General features: G+C 46.0%; 1 protein-coding gene across 4 annotated transcripts; it reads left to right on the top strand.

Moving 5' to 3' along the window:
- Positions 1-220: 220 nt before the first annotated feature.
- Positions 221-24,493, top strand: LOC149362681 (uncharacterized). Of its 4 annotated transcripts, none has more exons than XM_089569786.1 (7): positions 221-335; positions 557-637; positions 2,208-2,243; positions 7,316-7,369; positions 11,896-11,945; positions 15,597-15,665; positions 24,208-24,493. In XM_089569786.1, exons 2-7 carry the CDS (start codon positions 586-588, stop codon positions 24,400-24,402), a joined length of 456 nt encoding a protein of 151 aa, XP_089425912.1. In that variant the 5' UTR covers positions 221-335; positions 557-585; the 3' UTR covers positions 24,403-24,493. The 4 variants fall into 4 exon arrangements, with proteins under 4 accessions (XP_089425912.1, XP_089425913.1, XP_089425910.1 ...); XM_089569787.1 differs by having other exon boundaries at positions 233-335; positions 563-637; XM_089569784.1 differs by lacking the exons at positions 221-335; positions 557-637 and adding an exon at positions 1,071-1,169.
- The last annotated feature ends 1,025 nt before the right edge of the window (positions 24,494-25,518 follow it).

Consider the following 25,518-nt stretch of genomic DNA (forward strand, 5'->3'; position numbering starts at 1 on the left):
GACACGTGTCGTTTTTTTTTCTTTATACCTCGATGCACACAAAGGAATGAAGCATCGACTTGAGTAGGCTTTCTTCACAATCGGCCAACTGATACCTAGAAAATACAAAGAGCGCGCAGAATAACGCAGAACACGGTCCATATGTCGACACTGACATTTTAAAACCTGAGCTAGCAGCGCCATCCTCAGCAAGATTCCAGCACTTTTCATTTTGGCGAGAAGTTGCTCTGATGTGATCTCTGCTGGTCGCGTAATACAATATAGTTGCGATATTTTGCTTTCGCATCAGTTTAAAAACTTGCACTTCCACTGTCTTACGACGAAGAGGACTAAAGGTATTTGGTACCAATTCCCGTTATTCTCACCACCTTAATGTTTCGTAGACGAAATTATTGGATTGTTTCTTCATTGTATATGTGGCGTTCGAAAATGTATAGCTGGAAGTTTCAGTACCAAGAGTGCTTTCGGCCGAAGTAAGTTCTGACTAAGCTTTCCATGTTCGTTTGCTTATGAATGTGTTGCATTGAAAAAACAGAAATGCTGTTTTCAATGTCAGTTTCAGGTTTCAAAGATAACCTGACTCCGATGAATGCAATGGCATCCGCAACTCCATTCGCCATTGTCATTTTCCTGTGCGGTAAGTTATCTGCATTCGTAGTTAAAAAAAAATGCTGTGTTTTGAGTGATTCCAGTGTTATGGATGTCTTTCTGAAAAGATGCTGTGACAGTTGTGTTGTGCCATCTGCCGAATGCCTTTCACTGGAATGCTAACCCGTATTAAGACAGAATCCCGACATTCTTGGAGGCCAGTACATTTAGCCGCATATTTTTATTTACTCAGGTTCCTTAAGTGTCGTTATGGCCCTTTCTGCTGGGAAACCCAATAAAAACCCTGTAATGAAATCCCTCCTGAACTGTCTAATGTCTGCCCGCATATGGAACCTGATTATTACAATATGCTGGATGCCAGGTCACTGTGGTATACATGCTAATGAGAAAGCTGATAAGCTTGCTGCGTCAGCTGGCGAACAAAGTCTAATCAATGTAAATCAACTTCCATACCAGGACCTCAGGCCACATATTAGAAATGCACTCCGCTGAGAGTGGCTACAGGATCGGGAGAAAGAAAGAGAAAACATACTGCACACAACACAGTCACGCATTGCAAGGTACGCCACAGAAAAACAAAATAAATTCAAAGAAGTTGCTCTTTCTTTGCAGACTGAGGGTACGAAACGCGTACAATACGCACTCAAATCTTTTAAAAGGTATACAGTCACCACAGTGCTCGAGAGATGTAGAGCCCACATCTCAGTTCACACGCTAATTATGTGCCCGAGAATGAAAATAGAAAGGCGACAGCGCTTCCCAGAACTGTACTCATTTAAAATACCAGTTCATCCTTCTTTTTTTTAGCTGATTACCGCATATTTTCACTGGATAGGGCTTTTAATTTTTAACTCATGTAGGTTATTTACAAAAGATATCTTACCCCAAGTGATCTCAGCCCCTCTTCGGTGCTGAGGAGAAGGTTAAGCTTAGCCGCAGGTCCCAGATGTCTCACCCTTCTTCCCCAAGCAAGGACTCATGGCTGAGGCTCCCTGGCTTCGTCTTTTGTATTTGAGAACTCTGACCACAATTTTCAGTCGCTACGGACTGCTTTAGGCCATTCCACCTAACTTATGCACCCTCACAACTAATTGTATACATGCGCATACTCACTACCCTTAGGCCTCATACACACGGAGTACGTGAACATGTTTTAGCCTGAGCCGACTAAAAACCTTGTGTTTGGCGCTCTTTGGCTTTATATGCTCTTGCGCAAAAAAATCTCAGCATCGTCATGAAACAGCCTACATCAATGTAATATTGCCGTTGAGATGCCACTTTGCAACCGCTTACAATAGTGTGAGCTTTTTGTTCCTGCATGTAACTAGTCCCTTAAGAAGCATTAGGCGGATGTCCGCCAAAGAAGTTTGCGTAACACTTCGACTTAATTGGTGCTTATACTCTTCAATATAAAGAAGCTTTTGCAGACGTTCCTAGCAGGTTTGTGTTTTAGACATCTGAGGCTGTGCGAGCCCTGTGCCGACAGTTACACTTGCGGTATAATTACACAGAGATATTTGCAGCTTTGGTCAGTACGTGCTGAAAGACATGTTTGCGATTAACGCTATTTCTGTCGCATGGGTGTCTTTTTTTTTCAGCATTTCAAGCAGTGGTCGGCTTTTCTACATCTGAAGGTAAGAAAGTGAATATGCACATCGTGTATATGATAGCTGCCATCTGGAAGCAATTGCTCTGCTTGAGATCGCAAAAACTTCGTGCTGCAGTGCTTCACGATTGTACCCTTATTCCTTCACCCTTGATGAAAGCTGGAACTGAGCCCGATCGATATGTACCCAAGCGTTAAAGTTTAAATGCTTCAAAAATCCTATTGAGAATTCTCCTCGAACCCTAAAATGAGATAACTAAATTTCAGAGTTGTTTTAGCAGTTAGCAGGTATGATGAGGCGTGTTTAAAATTTGTTGAACTAGCATCCCAGTACCCGTTCAGGTTTATTTGCCAGCCTTATCCTTAAAAGGAAAAGTCACTTCTATACGGCAACACTGCGTGCAAAGCGCGTGGTTGGAGGCAATTCCGTTTAAAGCCCCCTTGATTAACTGTGTCAGCAGCGACCAGCAGGTGTCATCGCAAAAGAGAGAGCAGTGTCCATCACTTGGGCACCTCATCATCATCGTCATCATCATTTATTGTACCCTTAAAGATCCCGTGTGGGACACTACATAAGGGTAGGGTAGGGGGGGGGGGGAGACAGTGGTGTGAAGCGGTCATACAAAGGCATATGAACTTAACAAAAGCATATCAAAAATAACAAGAATAACAAGTTTGACGTGAAAGTAACGTCAGGTCATCCGAATAATACATAGAATATATGACAAAGCAGTAGTATATAAAATTATAAAGTATATAAACATTAAAATATGCGGAAATTAAATAAGTGAGAAAACACTTGCGGGGGCTGACGCAATCACACAAGCAGTTCTAATTGCAAGCAGAGCAGCACGAGGGAAGTAGCTATAGTTGGTTGAAGTGGTATGTTAGTAGCTGCCTAAATCTGGTGGGATTAGATTCGATGGCAACGGTTTCAGGAAGGTTGTTCCATTCTTCTATAGCGATAGGAAGGAAAGATTTGTTGAAAGCGTTATATGAACCGTGCAACCGCTGAATGCTGAGGGTGTTGAATGATCGGCGATATGAGCGTAAGGGAGCATGTAACAAAGTTTGGAGTAGTGCAGAGAAGTTAAAGTATAGTTTTTGTAAAAGACAAAGAATTGATACTTTTCTGCGGGTGCTAATGGTTCACGGCCGAGAGACGATTTTAGGTTGGTAACGCTGTGTCGAGACGAATACTGCGACGATATGAAGCGAGCTGCTCTGTTAGCATACCTGAACTTATCTAAATTTTTAACCTTTCCGCGTCCAATTTTCTTCTTTTCTTTCTTCAGTTGGCTATGATTTCATAAAAAAGACACACACAAAAAGCTGGTGCATGTTCCGGCTATGCAAATGAAACAGTCGTGCGACGGTACTTAGGTACTGCGGCCAGAACATAGAAAGGTTAAAATAAGTACCTAACCACACGACAAACGTTTCAGGACGGCATCCGAGCAGATATGAATAATAAAGAGCAGCCTTATATTAGAGCAGCCTAGAGACCGACGCAGTCAAAACTTGGTGTAGGAAATATAAGGAAAGACACGAGCTACAATTCGGAAAACCCGGCGACAGCCGATGTGGACCCGCATAGAAAAAGCAATCAGAACCTCTTGAGGAACACATGGGTACATGGGAACAGCATATCGCTACTAACTCTCGGCGCCAAACAAACGTTATTGTGTTTGGTGCACTGCGTTTTTGCATGTTTCACAGGGGGCACTGCTGAATACATAAATAAGGGAAGTATTCAGTAGTTTGGGGCTGCCCTAAAAAACTGTAAAATAAAAGGCCCCAGCCTGTACCGCATCAACACAAAAGAATTAATCCAATCACAACATGAAATAATCCGTCTAAAGGATCCGTCTATCATTGGAATAATCCGTCTATCATTGGAATAATCCGTCTATCATTGGATACAGTGGTGAAAAAAATAGGTAATGTGTTGCGGATGGAACAGATGGTGAAGATTTGCAAAAGCAATCGGGTTGCCATGACATGCACCCTGAACGATATGCACACGCACCCAAATAATTAGCGTGAGATGGTTCTCGCTGCCAGATCACTGAAAGCTTGCCATTCTTCTCCTCCTTGTAGAACTGGCAATACCTTCGCGTTCATCTATTTACACTTTGCTCCCCTGAGTGGTGTAAGCGGTGTGCAGCATAGGAAAAAATAGCTTCTAAATTTATTTTTGCAAGAGCTCCCTAAATCGTTTGTCTTTTTGAAAAGGAATAACAAAAGAATGCCGAGAACAGCACAGATGAATAAACTCTTGGGAAAGCCTGTGAGCGCCAATCTGTAAAAAGTGCGCGTTGAAGGACGTCAAAGCCACCAGAACGCTAACTAGCAACTTATATGGCACATTGGTTATTCAGGGGGTCCTAAAAGGCTATACTATCTAGCTAGAGTGACATGTTAGCGTCACATCACAACAAATGCGTAATTTTATTACAAACAGAGCATTTCTCCTCGAGAAATTAGCGTAAAAGCAAAGTACACATGAAGATACAGCTAGCGGATTCCGAGAACTGCGCCTGAGCACGTGGATTCATCGTCGGTCACGATTAGTTCGTCGGTTTCTCATGCAATGCTATTCGCTCCCAATGGGCACTTAAGGTCGAAATACAAGGTGATCAAAATTAAGCTTTGCAGATTCCTTGCAGTTAGGCACCTGAGCGATAAGTAAAATCCACGACTCCGTACAAGTCGTGCGGCCTAGGGAGTACAAGGTGAGATGATAATTCTCACTACCTGGCTGCTAATTAACTTACATATAGTACTGAACTTTGTAGCCACTGCGGCTAGCGTGAATGCTGATATTATAAACATAGAGGAAGTCACATTTTTAGGCTACTCTATTTGACAGAATTCTCTTATAGGAGTCGTCGTTCAGATATTCGTCCCGAAAGTTTCCACCGATTTCACCTAATTACGCATGCTAGGCGGTAACTGTCGAGGCGAAACTCCTCCCAGATGTGACGCAGATGTGGCTTCGGGTGTTCTTTCTACCTCGATCGCCGAAAGGGAATGGGGAACAGCTGTCAGCTGCACCGGTAGCTCTCTACGCCATTTGCAGACGAAATGCCGCGACAGACAGGGAGGGGATTCGCGCCGATCGCCACCGCCTCGCATGCGCAATTAAGCCGATCGAATTTGTACGCGAATGTCTCGGTACAGGCGTGATCTAGAATTCTACAAAATGGACTAATCTAGAAATGCCGCCACCTGTATGTTTCTAATATAAAGATTCAGGCTGGGCGCAGTGGTTAAAAAGTTCAGTAATATATCTTACTTAACTATGGTTGCCAGGAGGTGACGATTTTTATCTCACTTTGTCTCCCCTTGTCCGGATAAGTTGTGTAGAGAGGTGGATTCTATCTATTACTCAGGCACCTAACTTTAAGAAATCTGTGCAGCTTAATTTTGATGACCAGGTACAAAAAAAGCAACGTGGCGAGCGTTATCAAGAATGGGACAAGTCTCATGACAAACATGGGGCAAACCAGACAGCGAACAGAAACACAAGACACAAACATAAGCGCTGTGTCTTTGCCCTCGCATTTTATGCACTCAGCTGGCGTGTAGCATTGTACGAAAATGTTCAGAACCTTATACTCTCAGCGGCATTCACGTTTGGAAATATTGCCTTCGCTGGAACGAGTACATTCCGCGAAGACAGATCATAAAAATTGCGTAACTATTGCCTGGTTCTGGGAACCGTGAAAACGGAACAAATATTGGGAACTTCATCTGTCGTTTTATCATCAACGCCGCTGCCTTTCTGTGCACAAAATAAAGCGCTTTGGTAGTCTTCCCAAGGCATAATCAATCCGTCTGTAGCTTAAAGTCTTGCTTAGTTTTTTGTTTTCTTTTCGTGTTGTTTTGAAGAAATCAGAACAAGAAAAGAAATATTCTACGCACTCCTTCAATTTGCATTCATACCGCAAGCCTCTTTCAACATAAACAGGTGTGTTTACCTGCTAGTATGTCCTGGGGCACTCATCAACGGATGAAAAAAATTAAATAAAATGCATGAAATTATCAAATAAGAATTCCGGTGTAGCCGCCGCGGTGGCTCAGTGGTTTTGGAGCTCGGCTGCTCACGTGACAGACGGGGGTTCGATCCTGGCCGCGGCGGTCGAATTTCGATGAAGGGGAAATTCTAGAGGCCCGTGTGCTGTGCGATGGCAGTGTACGTTAAAGAACCCCAGGTGGTCGAAATTTCTGGAGCCCTCCACTGCAGCGTCTCTCATAGCCTGAGTCGCTTTGGGAAGTTAAACCCCCAGAAAAAAAATTCCGGGTAATAAAGTTACATTGCAAAAGAAAAGAAGTCTAGGCTATGTTGTCGGGATCGTGTCACCAAAACGTGTCCGCAGCGGTTGTGACGTTCTCAGAAAAGGTAGCATCAAACGAGTCGTTGAAATCGAAAGAGGATAATGCGAGGATGCTGCGCAAAAAAATATGTCGATAGCGTGATTAGTAAATTAATGAGAGCAAAAAATGTCGAAAAAACGTCGAAATAGCGTGGACGTCGATATAGTGAGTGGATGGGAAAACAGCCGTGGACGGCAAAATAATAGATAAAGAAGCAAAGGAGTGAAAATAAAGCTTGAAATCAATTGAAATGTATTAGATGAGTGATAATTAATCAATTAAAAGGTTTAATTTACATAGAGCAATTAGTTAATTATCAGCAGAACCCCCTCGACGGTTGGATAGGCTGGACGGGGATATACTGCGGCTCCAAATTTGAAAAACCAGAATGGTTGGTTGAGATAAAAGAAGGTACAAACAGAGTAAAAAATCGATCTTTAATTAAAGAGTGAGATAATCACGCTGATTCGCTAGTTAAATTAAGTAACAAACAAAAAGAAAAGGATAAAGAGAGGCAAAGAAGGGTAACGAGTACCGAGGAGGTGAATTTCGCATTCTCCCAGTGCGGGTTGCCGCAGAGATCTCTAATTTTTATTGCTTTGCTTCCTTATTTCTTTATTACGTGTGTCTTTTACGAAAATATACTGAATGTCCTTCTTTTCTACGTCCAAAAGACCAAATATAGTCCTTCCATTTTCCTTTTTTTGTTTTAACTTTCAGCGCCCGATTCATCGGAAGAGGAAGATTTTTCTGAAGAAGACTGCGACCCTCCCAGTAAGTGCTCATACACCGAAAAAATAGTATTCAATCTTTTTGCGACCTGCGAAAATGTTGACGACTACCCTTCCAGAAGGCAGTTGCAATCGTAAATCTTTTACGCTTCAAGGAAGCGTAGAATTTGTCCGGAATAGAAAAAGGGTAGGGGTCGCTCTCAAAAAGCGTGTTCCACAGGGATCTTCCTCTCATATATGTGAACGAATACTCCTTGAGCGAAAGCAGACTGAAGGTTTTTACGCATATTTTACAAAATGACGATGACTGGTGGCATGATTTTCGCTGATACATATTTGCTTGTAGCTTGTTCACTACTTTGTGGAGAGAAATACATTTTTTTAAATGCTGAGGCTTGAGGTAGACCGTAATTGTTTGAGGAATCGGCCACTTGCGATCCACTCACCGTCTCTGGGGCTCGGTACCAAGACGCTGGTCACTCCTGTTGTCCGGCGTAGTTGCTAAGCACCTTTGTTTCAGACATGGCAAAGTTGTGCGAAAAGAACGCACCCAAAACAAAATACTGGAGGAGCGCGACACCGAAGCACCGAAGCTCGTCCGAAGCGATGGTCTTGTGATAGGGCATCCGCCTCGCATTCGCGAGGTGCTGAGTTCGATCCCCGTGCCGCTGGGTTCCCACCGGTTTTCCAATAGATACAAGATTTCCTCCGGCCTGGTGCTCAGCTTTGCGGGGTGAAGTGCTTGGGAAAACGGTCTTCGACCAAACGGGGGATAGAACTCAGAACCTCCCGAATGAGAGGCGGGCGCTAATTCACAAGGCCACCGTTTCGTCGGCCCCAAATGGGCTTTTACCGCACGAGGCGGATTTAGTGTTCGTTGACGGCGGAGCAAATCACTGCTCGTCAACGCAACGGTTTGGTACAAGACCCTTTTCCCAAGCGTTTCACTCCAGAAAAGCCGCGCACCAGGCCGGAGGAAACCTTGTATGCATTAGAAAGCCGGTAGGTACCAGGCGGCACCGAGGATCGAAACCAGCACCTCCCGTATTCGAGGCGGATGCTCTACCACATTTTTACTTGATAACCTGCGTGTGCAGACAGCCAGCTATCAGAAAATGACCCTGCCAACGTTCCACGCAAGAATATAATCAATACAACCGAGAGCTACGGCGTTGGATGCAGAACTAAAGGGTAGTAAAGGCGGAAGTTTCGTGCTTAACCAGGTTAGGAACTCTAGTGTGGCAGTTGTCATATTAATAACGGCTCGCATTTGCACATGGCCACGTGGCGTGTGTCGATGCATAAATACATACGAGAAGCGCAGTGATATTTAATGGCACATAGGCGGCAGTTGAGATGGAAGTTCCGTGGTGCTCGCATTCATGCATGCGGATTAAACAAGCTCGTGCTAGGTTTCATCATCATCATCATCAGCCTGACTACGCCCACTGCAGGGCAAAGGCCTCTCCCATGTCTCTCCAACTAACCCTGTCCTCCGCCAGCCGCGGCCACCGTATTCCCGCAAATTTCTTAATCTCATCCGCCCACCTAATTTTCAGCCGCCCCGTGCTACGCTTGCCGTGCTGGGATTAGTCGTTGCCAACAGTAAACCATAAAAAGAAAGAGTATATCTTCGTATCCAACTTGTACGATCCTATAATTATCTACGCGCCCCATTTGCAAGTATCTACTGTGGTGGGAGCTCGTTACAATCATAATCTCATACCGAAATAAAAAAATAAAACAGGTCTCCTTATACGTAATCCTTGCGATGCCACTCAGTATGATTGGTTACTTGCTTAAAGATCATTGAAATACGCATCCGCCCTTTCATACCCAGAGAAAGCGTACCTCATTACTCTCAAGCTGACCAAAACAAAGCCACCCAATTCATTCATCGCTCATACTCATACGATATCAGCGTTTGGTTTCCCAAGCCACACTGCGAATTATGCACTTTTTCCCGCCATCGCCGCGCTTTCTAGCCTCTGATTATTTCCGAACTTTGGTCTCTTTAGCGCAGGCAAGAATCATGGATCTTCACATGTCTCACCGTATTGTCCATTCGCTAAAAGTTTCACGCCAGCATGCTTCGTTCAAGCAGCAAGAGTCTGAAACTTCCTTCCCCACGAAATCGCTGCCATAACCTGCTCATCTGCTCTTCTTGATAATGTAACAACACACCGTTCATCACGAAAAGCTGCTTGGTCTCTAATGTTCGCCACGCTCCTTATGTAACATCTTTAAAAAAGAAGCTTTTAAAGGGACCCTACAGACAAATAGAAGTCGGGCTCTTTTGGAAAGGGCACCGTGTTCTAATCACGGAGTCCACTCTCACCGGAAACAGAACAAAAAAACGAAATACAGGTGCGCCATCATCGGTTGATCTCTGAATTAAAGTGCTTTCGTCGGCACAAAATTCTTGGTACAGTTCCTAGAGGCTTGGGTACGCCTCTGTTCGCTCGAAAACTGTTGTAAACAGTGCCTCTCGGTGTAGACGGTACGAGGTTGAGTGAAGTTCTCGAGAGATAATTTTCACTTTCTGCACCATAAATGCGGCTTTCGCTGTCGAACAAACGTTAACACAAGCAGAAACGGCCAGGCAACGTATTTATTGTGATGATTACAATAAATAGTATATATGGCGAAAGCACACCTTTGGCTATTGCATCCAATTGTACCATAGGTGGGTACCCGGAGGCACAGGGGATTCAACCGCGCAACTCCCGCATGCGGCGAATTCGTTTTTACGCAAAAAAATAATTTCATCTTGGTCTCCGCAGTGCCCCTTTAAGAAATTAAAACTGAAAATCAAGTGATATAACCGACATATTCGCCCTATACATATAAATGGGATGTAACCTGGAGGCCAACAGGCCAAGAAGCTTCAGGTGTCATCAAAGGAAACGTTATGGCGGAACAAATGGTTGCTGAATTTCGGAGGCTAAGGCTAAAGGCGCCCATGGAATAGCAGACAAGCGCGCACTGATGGCGTTTTAGTTAGAATTCCGAAAAGAAAGCTCATCTGGGCAGAAAATTGATATGGAAAACATACAGCTGGCGGTGCTTAGTCAGAAAATAGCGCGGGAAGAAAGGTTGGTGAGGAGCTCGAGATAAGGCAGGTGGTCAAGAGGTTAAGAAGTTCGCAGGCAAAGACAGCCGCAGTAAACGCTGGAGAGGGTTGACGGAGATCACTGCAATAGGTTTTCTACGGCAGTGCAGTTCATCCGGCTTATGTGCCATTCGTAAGATTACTTGTACTTCTCATGAAGGCAGGGACTGCAGGCAAGTAGGTGGGAATAGGAGGTTAGAGAAATTTCCTAGTATAACTTGGCTGCGACTGCCACTGTGCAAAGCTAATTGGCGATCACTGGCAGACATGCTTCTCTCTATAAAAGGAACTTGACCAGTGATAATGGCGTGTTTCGTAAAACGGCCTGTTGCTATCCAATGTTGGCCAGATATTTTTCAGCTTGCGTAATTTTTAGTTCTAAAGGACTACTTAACAGGGTCAAACCCAACCAAGGATCTTGTGGGAAGCCACAGAGTAACTCGGGTAAGTTCGAGTAAGTTAGGAGGAGCGTCGCGGCAGCTGTAGCCCATTAGAGGACGGCGTCGCGCCAGCTGCCGCTATGTGAGAGAGGTTGCGAATATGAAGAGCGAGAAACACGGTTGCTTGCATATGCAGATGTGCGAAAGAAGAGGTGAATAAGGAACGCGTGTTTTCGCACGTCTACTCGGTTTAAATACATTAAAACCCTACACTTTTTTATATTTTTGTCTTCGGTTGGCACTTCTTCAATTCGCTCATCTACCTTGAGGCATCTGGCAAAACACAGAAGTCAGCTGAAATTATATATTATATACGGTGCAAACGAAACAAGAGCAGCGATCCAGAATCACTTTCGAAATTAGCCGCAGAACTGTGCAGACTTCGTTTGACCTGGGCGGTTTGACGCAGCGATTTCACGTCATCCTGTTTCTATGCATACAATCCTTACGCACACGTAATGAGCGGCCAAAGTCACTATACATGAATCACGAGAATTTTATCAGCTCTCAGGCAGTGCTGTGCGCTCGTGCCTTTACTAATTTACCCTGCGCATATGGCGGGTAAGTGGGCACGTGGTGTGCGCATATTTATATGGTGATTGCTCATTTCTTATAACACTAAGAACTTGAGTAGCGCAACTTTACCTGTTAAGTCCCCGCTACTCACACAAAATCATTATAAAAATAATTTTTCTCCTACTGATAGGGTCTTAGATATCTGAGTTTTCAAGGAATATTGTCATTTCCCTCCTACTGGTGAATGATTAGGCGGGCACACTAATCGAAAAGTGTCTGACAACTGACTCAGTTCCTCTGGCTCTTAAAAGGCTGCAGGAAAAAGTTAATCCAAAGGTCTCAGTTAGTACTAGGCTTTAGAAATAATTTTTACTGAAATGATTCCTCAGAATACTAGCACAGTGATTCGTCTACGGTTTGACCGCCAGCTTACTGCTGATTTCTGCACTCCCATATTGACATGCATCTCTGCTGCTCTTTATTTTTCTCTGCACTCACTAGCCGACGACAGCAGTTGCATTATACAAGGACTCAATACTACGGGGCAACCGGTACGTTACCTTTTTTTTTTGCGGTTTCATGCATACAGTAAAGAACCTTATATAATGTACACCGCCACAGTTTATTTGTCTTTATCACCAGCTGTTACTGTAAAAATCAAGTTTTCAGAACTGCACTCCTGACAATGTCTGAAGAGTTTCAAATGGAACATCACCTTCAGGTTTCAAAATAATCCGTACTGCTGGCGTTGCCATTGCTCCAATGTCCCGAATTCACAACATTCCTTAGTTCATAACCTGCCACCCCGAAAAAAAAATACTGGATTTGCACCTGATGATGTTTCGCTGAATCTCAATCTACTGAATCTTAACAAGTTGGGAAGTTGGGCTTGTTGGTATTGCCTTTTGTACAAAGACGGCGTAGAAGAACAGGATGAAGAAAGACAAGCGCTAACTGACAACAGAAGGTTCCATTCTAAAATCACACTCGAAGAAAAACAATCCCCAACAATGCGCCTGCCCTGCCGGTACAGAGAGAGATTTTGATTACAAAGGCTGATCATGGAAAAACAACAAAACACAATCACACACTCAAATGGACGTAAGGAAAAAACTCGAGAATGCCCTACCACGTAGCGCAAAAAAAATACGAACAATTTTATTTCGAATTATACAAGCGAAGTTCGTTTTGCAGCACAGTAAGTGACGTATCACTAACGCAGGTGACCTTGCCAAACTTGCGAATAAGCGACACCTCAAGAATTTTTCTTGTCAACTTGTCTATTCATTCACTAGCAACGTAGGCATTTCTCAACAAAGAATGGCAACCGCAGTCCTCGCAATGCATTGACAGAAGCCTACCATTCAAAACTTGCTGTGAATTACCATGTTCGCTTGAACGATCGAGTAGGCGCCGACCAGTTTTCCCTATAAAAACACGCCCGCACCTTAGAGGAATTCTGTAAACAACACGCACTACGCACTCAACAAACTTTGTTGTATGCTTGATATTAGAAAGTGCTTTTTTTTGGCCAAACTCTTGGTAGTAAGACTGCAAAGTCTTGAAAGCTTGCGGGATTCAGTAAAGGCCATATCTAACTCGTACATTCCTGCTACTATTTTCAAATTGCGAGAGATGCTGTGGACGTAGAGCAGCACTCTAAATTTCTTATTTTGCTTTCTTTCTGGACACAATTGGCGTTAGTTCGTGTTTCATGTCGAAACAATTGTTTAAGAGGCTGCCTGCCACAGCAGACGTTTAACATGGAGGCCAAAACCTTAACCCAGTCTGTGACAGAAAGACTTAAAATGCGCGGCTTTAAATGCAAAAGTTCATCACGCACTACTCAATAAAATAACTTTTCAACGTTCACTGAAATATCACAGTTTGTCCCATGCAGGTCTTCACGAAGCACTTCAACAACTAGGTTTGCGCCGCTCACCTTAAAGGATCTTCAAATTGTGGCTTCGTGAGTTGAAGGTGCAAAAACTTGCCGATCTCAGCTTGCCAGGTTTCGTGCTCAGTAACAATGGCTCTAAAGGCACTCTATGGTTTATGCGTATTTGCACTAAAAAGAACATGGGCTTCACTGTTCTTCAGACTTTTGCTAAGCTCTTCCAAACTTACATTCCTGAGAAGAGCAAGAGCCCTGGCCTTTCCTTTCTTCGGCTTTGAAGTTTTTCTCATTCGCCAGCTCGTGTTTTTCGTCAATGAAGCCTTTTGGTAAAGCAATGAAACTTTTTATCCGCAAGCACTTGCGGGAGATCGGACTCACGAAAGTATACAGAGGTGTAATGCAGCACAGATCGGTGGTAAATCTGGCGACTATACCTCCTGCTTAGGAATCCACGCCTTCAGCTTGGCATCATTCTTTGTGATCCTTTCGTGTCTTTGCTGCGACTCTGCGGACTGAATCTAGCCACTAATGCTTGTAAACCGCTGCTCCCAAGGCAACTCTGGACCTCGTTGCAAAACTCGTTCGCTGACTGGAGGGACCGGGGGGCGTCTCCCAAGAAAGTGACGGGAACCGGAGGTGTGCTTTCCGCTGCAATTCTAGGAATTCCCAGAAGGGCTCTCTTGCCTTTCTTCGTCTTGCTCTTCCGCGCTACGTCTTTTTGTAAAATAAGTCTGCTGAAATCTGGTACTATATGCAGCGCAACACAGCCTTGGACGCGGACATCGGCGTCCTCACTCGTTCTATCTCTAAACTCTTCTGAACGAAAGAAATGTGCGTTTTAGAATATACTAGACTACAAAAAACAGTGACGGTAAAAGTCAAAATGGCAGACGCGGAGAGAAGAGCCTGGATCACGCTTCGGCGGTCAGCTTTCTGACGCGTTATCTAGCGAAATTTAATGAATGTTGATACGTGTGCAAGTAATATTTGTTTTTGCTGTTGCATATAAAAACACCAAATATTTAAATTTCCGTTAATCAATGCGATAGAAGAGATTGAACGCGGCAGCTTGGTCTATATTATGTCCAAGACCAAGCTAAGAAAGTAAGAGGGCAGGTGGGCACCAAAAGAGACCAACAGGGTAAAAAAGGTGGTGTCATTTAAGCGAGTAGTACTTGTTAGTATAATCAGAGGTGAAGCATTATCTGCTTTTTTTTTTCCTCGTAGAACTTTTCTACTACAGAGGAGAATTAGAGAAAGGTACATATCTTCTCTTTGCATGCTTTGGCCGCGCTGAGGTAAATGCTGATCTGTAATCTCTGTTTCGCATAAAACGCACTCCACTTTAAGGAATTCAATTAAATTAAATGGACTAAGGGTGCTAACAATTCGTAATGGGGTGCAGACGTTACAACGAGAAGGCTTCGCTTCATCATGACTGCAGAGGTAGCCCGATAATCCCTATTTCACGGTTTATATATAGGTTCATAAAGTTTGGAGGCCACGAATGCTATGGATAGCCCTTATGACTTGGAAGCAGTCTGGGAGACGCATAATGTCAACTCGTGAATACGTGTGTGGCATTGTGATGGTCTGTTTAAGTGCAATTTAATAAACAAGTTTGCGCTTCCGCCACCTTACCGCAGCTCTACCCTAGCGTTCCCGTGCATTATTCCTGCCACAAAGAAACTTTTGATCTTCATCCATCTTTTTTGTATTGAATATTTTTAACATACTAAAAACTAGCCGCTTCTACACGACCTGATTCAAAGGTCATTAGTACCGTTAGCCTCCATCCCACTGCAGCATGCTTCCAAAGCTACATTCTCCAGTTTTCAAGTGTTTTTTGTGACTTCGTAAAGTTTTTTGTGTGCGTAACGGCATCGATAGATTGCTTTGACTCGAAAGCTGAAACACCTGTTATCACTTCTTGGAAAATGCGCCTTACTGAATGCGCCGCCGGTAGTTGGAACCCACCGCCTCTGTGGCATACCAAAGAAGCAGAAATGTGGAAACACTGGTGTAATGCAATTGCAATGCACAGTAAAGCGCCTCAAGTGGTCTAGGTTAATGCGAAGCTGTTGTCTTAACGATTATTAAGTTGAAATAATTTTTTTCCTTTGGAGTGAACTTCGTGCTATTAAAAACATTGATCCTGTGCAGGAAAGTTTACTGTAAAACAGAAAATAAAAATAAATCACACCAACTGGTAATTCGAAACGCAAAACCTACGACTTTGCCTGTGATTTTTTATATTTGGCGGAAGCATGTTTGTCTTATAAGCGGTCCTCTCTTTTTTTAACAGCTTAGCGTCGGCTGTGTGATCACGTGCGAGAATTATACACTACACTTACCAAACGGAACAGAATGCTTAGTAAGTGAACCTTTTCCTGTCCTTATTGATAAGAATGCATACAACTTTAAGTGGCGGCAGAAAACGAAACAACTGAAATTCTGAAGCGACCCCAAGTTTTGCATTTAGAGCTGAATTGTTAGATTATCAATATAGCCGGACAGCCGGCCTTCACTGCGACCGGTGTGAGCATTGCGAGCAAGTAGGGCTGAGAGCGACAAATTACAGTATGCCCTTTCCACAACATCGCAGGCCTCGTCAGTCTTCACTGGCTCACACAGTGGTGCGCGCAAGCGTTGTGATCTCACAGTAAATTCCGATCAGTACGCGTTAATGAGATATATCACGCTTCTTCCCGCTTCGGCAATCACGTCGATGCTTCTGTTCCCTGTAATCTGTCAGGCGTCCTTGCTTTCCGTGTATCCCGAGCGACTGCCAGGATTTGATAAAGCACCTGGGCTTTCAACTGTAAACACGTTGCGGGCCCTCGGCATAAGCACATGGAATTCTTCCTACGTCACATGTCTATACCCAACGTTGGCTGTTCCTTAGAACACACAGAAATCAGTTTAGCAATGTGCCGGTTAAAGCAGCTATCACTGAAAAAATCACTGACTTGCACTGTTTCGCGGAGCGTTGACACTAATGCATCTAACGTGCTTTCTTCCTACAAAAACGTACACATTGCGGAGCTCGCTTGGATGTCGTGGCCGTAAATATGCCGGGTGTTTGTCAGAAGAATTTTTCTAACATTTTTCGAAAAAGATATGGCTTTTTCGGCATAGTATTACTAGTGGTGTCGGACACCAGACAGCATGTGAATTGTGTTATCTAGTTTCTAAAAATGAACTTTCTAGCTATTAAATTTTAGGCGTCTGGTTAAAATTACAGATTTGTAGCCGGTCTTTAGTAACAGCGATGCCAGTTTTTAGATTTTTCAAAACGTGATTACCTTGGGCGCAGTGGCCCAAAACATTTCGACTACAGTGTGCCAAAATACATGCGCTTTCGAAAAGCATGCTCGCAAAGCAACCACCTAACTAGCCAAAGTACCCAAATTTGAGGAGCCACAGCGCCGAGGGTAATCGCGTTTTCGAAAATCTAAAAACAGATATGGCTATTATTAACGACAGACTAGAAACCTTTAATTACAACCAGGCGCCTAACTCTAGTAGATAGAAGTTTATTTGAAACTAGTTAACCAGCTTACTAGTTAAAAAATTCACTGGTTTTCTGGTGTCCGCTAGCGCTGGTAATAATATGTCGCGAATGCGCCATTTTTACCCCCAAAAGCCTATTTTCGGAAATTACTTAGTCTTCCCTGAAATATCTGGCATTGTAAACCCTTCAGGGCACTTACTTATGACCCGCACGACCACCTTACGTAGTCTGATGTTGAAACAGGTTTGGAATATTTGTTGCTGCTATAGCGTTTCGCGAGGAACAATAATCAAAGAACCCACCAGCATGTCACCTCTCGGTGACATGCTGGTTTGAAATAGCTGTTAAAATTTGCAGGAGATTATCAGTGCCCACAGCCGCGTTTCAAACACGATGTGAAACATTGCTGCCACTATTCTTACAGACCTGTATTACGACATTTGCTTCAAAAAGAATGTAGCTTACTGTTAAGAGTGGACAACGTGGTCCTGAGAGCCGGGTGTGTCTCATCGCAAAGCAAGGGATATGACGAGGCCTGGCGCCGGCGGCAGAAGCATTGACGACGACGGACGGGGTTGTTGCACTCCAAATCACCGAACCTCCGAACCGATCGAAGGGCGCTGTGTCCCACGGACCTGGGAGAAATTACTGTCAGACGAGTGTCGTCGTTAGGCAAAGATGCGGCGACAGCTTGCGACAGCAGCGGCAACGGTGAAAGCAGAGATGCACAGCAGCACGGCGGAAGCAGCGGTATACGTTGGCCGAGTCGGCCTTCGGGTCACCGAACTGGATGATGCTACGCAGGGTCACGCTGAGCGAGGCTGCTAATTGAAAGACGCTGTGTCGAATGGGTCTCGTGCTTCGGCCATCCGGCGGGGGAGTTCGAGGAGGTTCAACCACGTGCGAGAAGACTGCGGGATTCTGCTTTCCCACGGAGGCAACGCACAGAAAACTTGCGGCAGTGGTCAAGGTGACGCATCTGTGTTTGATGACTGTCTTCCCCTTCTCATCCCCCGAGCTGTGAGAGAGCGAGAGGGCATCAGCACCGCCCTGCCGTGGGTGGTACCGCCAGCATCATCAACTGACCATCCGATTGGACAACATTCTTCAAACTAAATTCCCCAGTCAGGGATCTGGGGAATATGAACCGTATATAACGGGACGTTGTTTGTGATCGGAGCATTCGATTCCATTCTCTTCTGTAAATATGTAGAATAAACCCTCTTGTACAGTTTCCTCGATAGCGCAGTCCGTCAACGTCATTCGGAGCCGGTACCTGTGAGGCTAAACGAGTTAGTCATCTCCAGGACCCCTCCGTTCTCAACACTGGTTGGCAGCAGCTGGGATGGACCGTGCGACATCGTGCTTTCTCCACGGGTGAGCGTTTTGGCTTTTGCTATGGGATTCGCCAGGCTTTAGTTTCAGAGAAAAATCTTGACTGGGAATCAAGGGTTTGTCATTTGAGAAGGGTTATTCTCAAGGCATTTTTTTTTTAGTTAGCAGAGCCAAAGCGGAGAAAGCGTCACAATGGACCTAATGAGATTGTTGAAGTCGGACTTGCTGTTGATATGCGAGGAACTGTCAGTGGAAGTTCAGAACAAAGTAACCAAAATTGAACTGGGCGAAATCATTCTTAAACACGTCAAGGATAACGATCACCTAGAAGTTACATGGAACTTGATACAGGAGGAAAAAGAAAAAGCCCGTAGAGAAAAAGCCGAACAGGAGGAAAAAGCCCGTAAAGAAAAAGCCGATCAGGAGGAAAAAGCGCGCACAGAGAAAAAGCGCGTAAAGAGGAAGCTGATCGGCGTAAAGAGGAAGCTGATCGGGAGTGGGAAAAAGAGAAAGAAAGAAAAAAATGGGAAGCTGAAAAGGCTGAATGGGATCTAAAGCGTATACAGCTTGAAAACGAAAAACAAAAAGAGGGCGTTGGTGCGAGAGCCGGAACTCCTGAAAGAGCAAGCGATGCAGAATCGTATCGAATGAACAGGTACATGCATTCGTATGAAATTGGTCGGGACATAGGACTGTACCTGGGCAATTTTGAGAGAACTTGTGAAAGAGAGAACTTTGCTCGCAGTACATGGCCACAACGGCTTCTGACCCTCTTGCCATGTGAAGTAGCTGAAGTCATAGCGAGACTTAGCACGAAAGACGCAGCAGATTATGACAAGGTAAAAGCCAGCCTGCTGAAAAGATACCGGCTTTCAGCCGAAGCTTTCCGACAGCGCTTCAGGAGCACAATCAAAAACGATAGCGAGGGCTATCCGGATTTCGCGTATGGCCTTAAGGCTAACCTGCTAGAATGGCTAAAAGGAGCTGAGGTTTACGAAAGCCGAGACAAAATCATCGAGTGTTTTTGCCTTGAGCAATTTTACCGAAGCATTCCACAAGCAGTGAAACTGTGGGTTCAAGACAGGGAAAAGGTCGACACAGTTGAAAGAGCCGCTGAGCTGGCAGAGGAGTACGTTTCGCGCAGAAGGTTGAGCACTGAAGGGGGTGCGTCACACGCTCGAAACACAATGCGAGATCAAGGACCTAGCCGAAAGAAGCAGCTTGCTAGAAGTTCTGGACAGTCGGAGGCGTCAAAGAAAGCGCCAGAAAAGCAAGAAGAACAGTCAAAGAGAGAGGGAGCAGACAAAGCCGGGAAAAAAGAGTTCGAGGCTAGTAGGCCACAGCGTTGCTACAACTGCAATCGTGTTGGGCACTTTGCAGCCAAATGTCCAAAGCAGCGTGTTGTGTTCTCGTGCATCAATGATAGCGACGAGAATTTAGAGCTCCTTAGGCCGTACTTGCACGAAATGCAGGTTAACGGGAAACCTTGCAAAGTGCTTCGTGATAGCGCCGCGACGATGGACGTTGTCCATCCGTCCTATGTTACAGCGGACGATTTCACGGGGGAAGTGTCGTGGATAAAACAGGCGGTAGAAGAACACAGTGTATGTCTGCCGATGGCTAGAGTGAGGATTTGCGGGCCGTTTGGAGAGCTGTTAACTGAGGCCGCAGTTTCGAAGGCCGTGCCACTTCAATTCCCATACCTTTTCTCGAATCGATCCGACCAATTGCTACGCGAGAGAGGCGAGAAACTCGGAAGTGGGGTGATACAAGCTTTGACAAGGTCTAAAACTCTCCAGCTCGCTTCTCAATTGAGCCAGATTCCCGAACTTCAGGTAGCTAGAGATGCACCAGCCAACTTATCGTTGGAAGCCAATCAGGAGGGTGAAGAGCCACCAGGGCATAAAAGGCAGACGGATGACCGAGCAGATGAGCGACCAGACACTTCGATCACTGAGTCGGTAAATGAGGCAGAGAGGGCTGAAGGGTCCGTTTTATCTCCAGCTTCGCGTAACTTTGATCGCCTTCTGCAGGTGAACAGGGAGTCCCTAATAAAAGAACAAAAACAGGACCCTACATTGGAAAGATTGCGCCTTACAGCCGAAGAGGGAATCGCGAGACGCAACATAACGATGCATGAGAAAGGAGGCTTACTGTACCGACACTATCAGGACAGAAAAGGCAAAACACTTGATCAGTTGGTCGTGCCTGAAAGGTACCGAGCGGATATTCTGAGTCTCTGCCACGGTAATGGCTGGTCAGGACATCTCGGAATCAATAAAACAAAGGAGCGGCTGTTAATGGAATATTACTGGCCAGGATGTTTCAAAGATGCAGAACGCTACGTGAAATCGTGCGATGCCTGCCAGCGCGTGGGCAAGCCGGGAGAGACATGGAAGGCTCCACTAAAAATTGTGCCATTGATCTCGGAACCTTTCCGCCGGCTTGTAATAGACACAGTAGGCCCGTTGCCTAAAACAAAGTCAGGCTATAAGTACCTGCTCACTATGCTTTGTCCCGCCACAAAATTTCCCGAAGCAGTTCCATTGAAGGATTTGAGCTCCGCAGAAATAGTTGACGCTCTTTTGTCGGTGTTCGCGCGCATAGGATTTCCGGCCGAAATCCAGGCCGATCAAGCGACAGTCTTTACAAGCGCTTTGACGACCACGTTCCTAGAAAGGTGCGGAGTAAAAATGCTACACAGCTCGGTGTATCATCCGCAGTCTAACAGTGTAGAAAAGTGGCATTCGGTGCTGAAGCGGGTGTTACGTGCTCTTTGTTACGAGCACAAAGCCGACTGGGAGGACTGTCTGCCGGCCACACTGTTCGCTTTACGAACAGTGCCCCACGAAGCCACGGGGTTCACCCCAGCAGAACTTGTATACGGAAGAACCCTCCGCTCTCCCCTACGAATGCTGAGAGAAATGTGGGAAGGGACAGGAGAGAACCAGACAGTGGTTGTGTACGTGCTTCAGCTACTGGACCGCCTTAACGATACAAGGGAGTTAGTAAACCAAAATATGAAAACTGCCCAGGAGGCCGCCAAGGTCTATTATGACAAAAACACCCGCCTTCGAGCTTTCACCGTGGGCGATCGCGTGATGATACTTCGGCCATCGAGAAAGAACAAGCTAGAAGTTCACTGGGATGGTCCAGTGGAAGTTTTGCAGAAACTTTCAGACACTAATTATGCGCTAAAGGTTCCAGGCAGGGGAAAGCAGGTGAAAATTTATCACTGCAATCTGATGAAGCCGTTCGTGGAACGTAGCGGGATCGTCAATCTGACGCTAAATGAACCGGAAGAGCCGGACGGCGAGAGTCCAGATTGGAAGGAAAGCGTTGACGCTAGTGGCCTCATGGAGAACATCTTGGCTCTTTCCGTAGGTGCAGAATTTCTAAGCTCGGCCCAGATCGACGCGCTAAAGCAGTTGTTGAGCAAATTCGCCGATCTATTTAGCAGCCGCCCAGGAAAGACATATCTCCTGACACATGAAATAGAGCTCACGTCTGATGAGCCGATTCGGTCGAAGCCCTACAGGGTATCACCACGGCAAAAAGAGGTAATGGAAGCTGAAATTCAGCGCATGTTAATGTTAGGGGTTATAGAGCCCGCGGAAAGTGACTATACCTCACCGCTGATCCTGGTTGAAACCCCAGGCAAGGATCCTCGCCCATGCGTGGATTACAGAAAGCTGAATGCGATTACCAAGGATCAGCTTTACCCGATTCCCAACATAGAGGAAATGATAGAAAGGGTGAGCGGCGCAAAATTCATTTCCACCCTCGATCTCGTGCGCGGATATTGGCAGGTTCCCCTCTCGGAAAGCGCGAGCCGGTATGCTGCTTTCATATCGCCAGCAGGCACCTTTCGACCCTTAATGCTTAGTTTTGGGTTGAAGAATGCCCCCTTCAGCTTCTCGAAACTCATGGACATCGTACTAAAGGATATGCAGGGCTTTGCGCTCCCCTATTAAGACGATGTCGCTATTTTTTCGGACACCTGGGAAGAACATCTAGAGCACCTAACGAGCGTGCTTTCTAGTTTGCGACAGGCCGGACTGACGTTGAAAAGGGAAAAGTGTAGGTTTGGTTGCGCTCATGTGGCCTACTTGGGCCACGTTGTAGGCCAGGGAACTAGGAGCCCATCCGAGTTAAAAATTGCCCCGATAGCGGCATTTCCGCAGCCACGGACGAAGACAGACATTCGCTCCTTTTTGGGATTGGTTGGATACTACCAGCGGTACATACCGAGCTACTCACAGCGGGCAAGTCCCTTAACTGACGCCATACGAAAGGGAGCACCCAGTGACGTACACTGGGATGACCTAAAAGAAAACTCCTTCCGGAGCCTGAAGGAAGCGCTCGTGTCCCGACCTTTGCTTCGGACCCCTGACTATGGTAGGGAGTTTATAGTTCAGTGTGACGCCAGTGATAGAGGACTGGGTGCTGTTTTAAGCCAAGTGGGCGACGACCACGAAGAACACCCGATTCTGTACGTCAGCCGCAAGCTGACCTGTAGAGAAGAAGCGTACAGCGCTTCAGAAAAAGATTGCGCGTGTTTAGTTTGGGCGGCACAGAAGTTGTCGTGTTACCTGTACGGCGCAAAGTTCATCTTTGAGACTGACCATTGCCCTCTAACCTGGCTGCGACAAATGTCTCCCAAAAATGGTCGCTTGCTCAGATGGAGTCTAGCTCTCCAACAGTACAATTTCTCGGTGCGTTACAAGAAGGGAAAACTGCACGGAAATGCTGATGGTTTAAGCCGACTATTTTAAGCGGGAGAAATTAGGACAACCTACTGTGTGTGTGTGTGTTTTTTTTTCTTTAACCTTGGCCCAAGAGGTCCGTCTTGGGCGATTTCAAAGGGGATATTTTGCGCTTTCTTGGCACCAAAATTACGCCAAAATTCAGTAATGTTTTATTAAACATTTATTGCAATTGTGGGAAGCCTGGTGGGTCTTTGGCAAATTCCGAGCGCTTGCTTGTGGGTCAGTGCCCTGTCTCGTGGAACAGTCCACTGATGCCATTCTTTGTTCAATGTTCGAGCTTGGATGCCATTTCTGGAAACCAGCCCTTCCACCCGACTCCGGCCTCATCTCTTCCTGCCCAGCGGTCGTGAACGCTGGCCATTCGAGATTTTTCGGGCCGCGGACGAGCTGTTAAGAGTGGACAACGTGGTCCTGAGAGCCGGGTGTGTCTCATCGCAAAGCAAGGGATATGACGAGGCCTGGCGCCGGCGGCAGAAGCATTGACGACGACGGACGGGGTTGTTGCACTCCAAATCACCGAACCTCCGAACCGATCGAAGGGCGCTGTGTCCCACGGACCTGGGAGAAATTACTGTCACACGAGTGTCGTCGTTAGGCAAAGATGCGGCGACAGCTTGCGACAGCAGCGGCAACGGTGAAAGCAGAGATGCACAGCAGCACGGCGGAAGCAGCGGTATACGTTGGCCGAGTCGGCCTTCGGGTCACAGGACTGGATGATGCTACGCAGGGTCACGCTGAGCGAGGCTGCTAATTGAAAGACGCTGTGTCGAATGGGTCTCGTGCTTCGGCCATCCGGCGGGGGAGTTCGAGGAGGTTCAACCACGTGCGAGAAGACTGCGGGATTCTGCTTTCCCACGGAGGCAACGCACAGAAAACTTGCGGCAGTGGTCAAGGTGACGCATCTGTGTTTGATGACTGTCTTCCCCTTCTCATCCCCCGAGCTGTGAGAGAGCGAGAGGGCATCAGCACCGCCCTGCCGTGGGTGGTACCGCCAGCATCATCAACTGACCATCCGATTGGACAACATTCTTCAAACTAAATTCCCCAGTCAGGGATCTGGGGAATATGAACCGTATATAACGGGACGTTGTTTGTGATCGGAGCATTCGATTCCATTCTCTTCTGTAAATATGTAGAATAAACCCTCTTGTACAGTTTCCTCGATAGCGCAGACCGTCAACGTCATTCGGAGCCGGTACCTGTGAGGCTAAACGAGTTAGTCATCTCCAGGACCCCTCCGTTCTCAACATTACGCAGAAGTATTCCCCTGTTAACACCCTGTTTTCTGTGCTTTCCAGAGCCTGTCAACAGCAGCAGCAGATGCAATGCAGAGCAACGTCAACTACACATGCCCCGTCGGCTTATGCTATAACGGCCAATGCGAGCACAATGGCCTTGGAATTGGCTGTTGGCATGATACGCCACCACCAAATTCTACAAGTGTAACTACAAAGGCTCCTACAACCACAGCTACATCTGCGACTAGTGTGTGATCTTTGAAGCCACATCCCATTTGAAATGGGCGAGGAAGCCTTTCACTTCTTTTTGTCGCTGAAAAGTAATAAAAACTTATATGCCATCGCAGTCTAGTTTTGTTTACTTTCATTATGCATTTAAGTAGCGAATTTGCCGGAAGTAGCCAGGCTTCCGCGACTACTAAAAAAATCGACCTAAGAGTGGAGCGTCGTTGTTGTGGTGGGCAGCACACGTCTGCAATAATAACCTGCGCGACTTGAACCTGCGCCATCGCTGTCCTCCAGTGCACGGTAAGCCTCCTCATAGCAAGGAGAGCAGCAAAGACAGCCTGATTGTTTTGACAAAGGAACCATGTAGCCTGAACAGCAAATAGAAAGCGATGAGAAATCGGAATGGAAAGCCGCGTGACCGGTCTTTCCAGGTATCGTGGAGAATATCGTAGAACTTAGCCTCATGTATTTCTTATTTACTTGTTTTTACAGGCGGTACGTAATGTGAAAACTATATAAAGGAAACGGGCGATCTGACTTGCTACGCACTGAGAAATGTAAAATAGAGTGATGAAGTCTAGAACTTGAAGAATAAAAAATTACAGGACGATCAGACGCGACAATCCTGCGAACGCAGCTGTATTTGCCCTCGTCGATTGGTTTGACGCTTTTACTCTCAATTTTGGGTTTACTCTAAGCCGAGGCTTCACACGCGACAAGATTTCTCTGTAGTGTGGAAGTAGGCGGAGGTGTGTCGAGGGTGAGGATGGGTGGTGTGGCCGGCGCTTTTGCGTTCTGTTGCTGCTGAGGGGGTTTCTAGCGGGAGGAAGCTTTGTGGAGGGGGGAAGTTAGGTGGATGATGGTGGATAGCTCTTTGGTGGTGGATGGCGTTTCTGCAGGGTGAAGGTGGGAGGAGGTGGAACCAGGGTGGCGGTGGGCGAGCGGGTGGCCCCATAATTAGGGCCTCCGGTATACGCAGATGACTGAGGCTCTTTCAGCAGACTTCAAACTTGCAGGGGGAGAGAAGTGACGCTAGCGCCGGTTTAACAGTAAAATGCATAAGCATGCTCTCTAAAATCAGGCACTTCTAACGCAATAGCGTCGAAGTTCCCGTTCTGCAGAAAACCCAGCGTCGTCGTCAGC

This window comes from Amblyomma mixtum, chromosome 2 (genome assembly GCF_055824585.1).
Source record: "Amblyomma mixtum isolate Tamu chromosome 2, ASM5582458v1, whole genome shotgun sequence".
NCBI classification, from domain to species: domain Eukaryota; kingdom Metazoa; phylum Arthropoda; class Arachnida; order Ixodida; family Ixodidae; genus Amblyomma; species Amblyomma mixtum.

Coding starts and splice junctions, on each gene's coding strand:
- LOC149362681 (XM_089569784.1), top strand. CDS start 1,088: ATGCACTCCGCTGAGAGTGGCTACAGGATCGGGAGAAAGAAAGAGAAA. Junction 1,170..2,207: donor ACACAGTCACGCATTGCAAG/GTACGCCACAGA, acceptor TTTTTTTTTCAG/CATTTCAAGCAGTGGTCGGC. Junction 7,370..11,895: donor AGAAGACTGCGACCCTCCCA/GTAAGTGCTCAT, acceptor TGCACTCACTAG/CCGACGACAGCAGTTGCATT.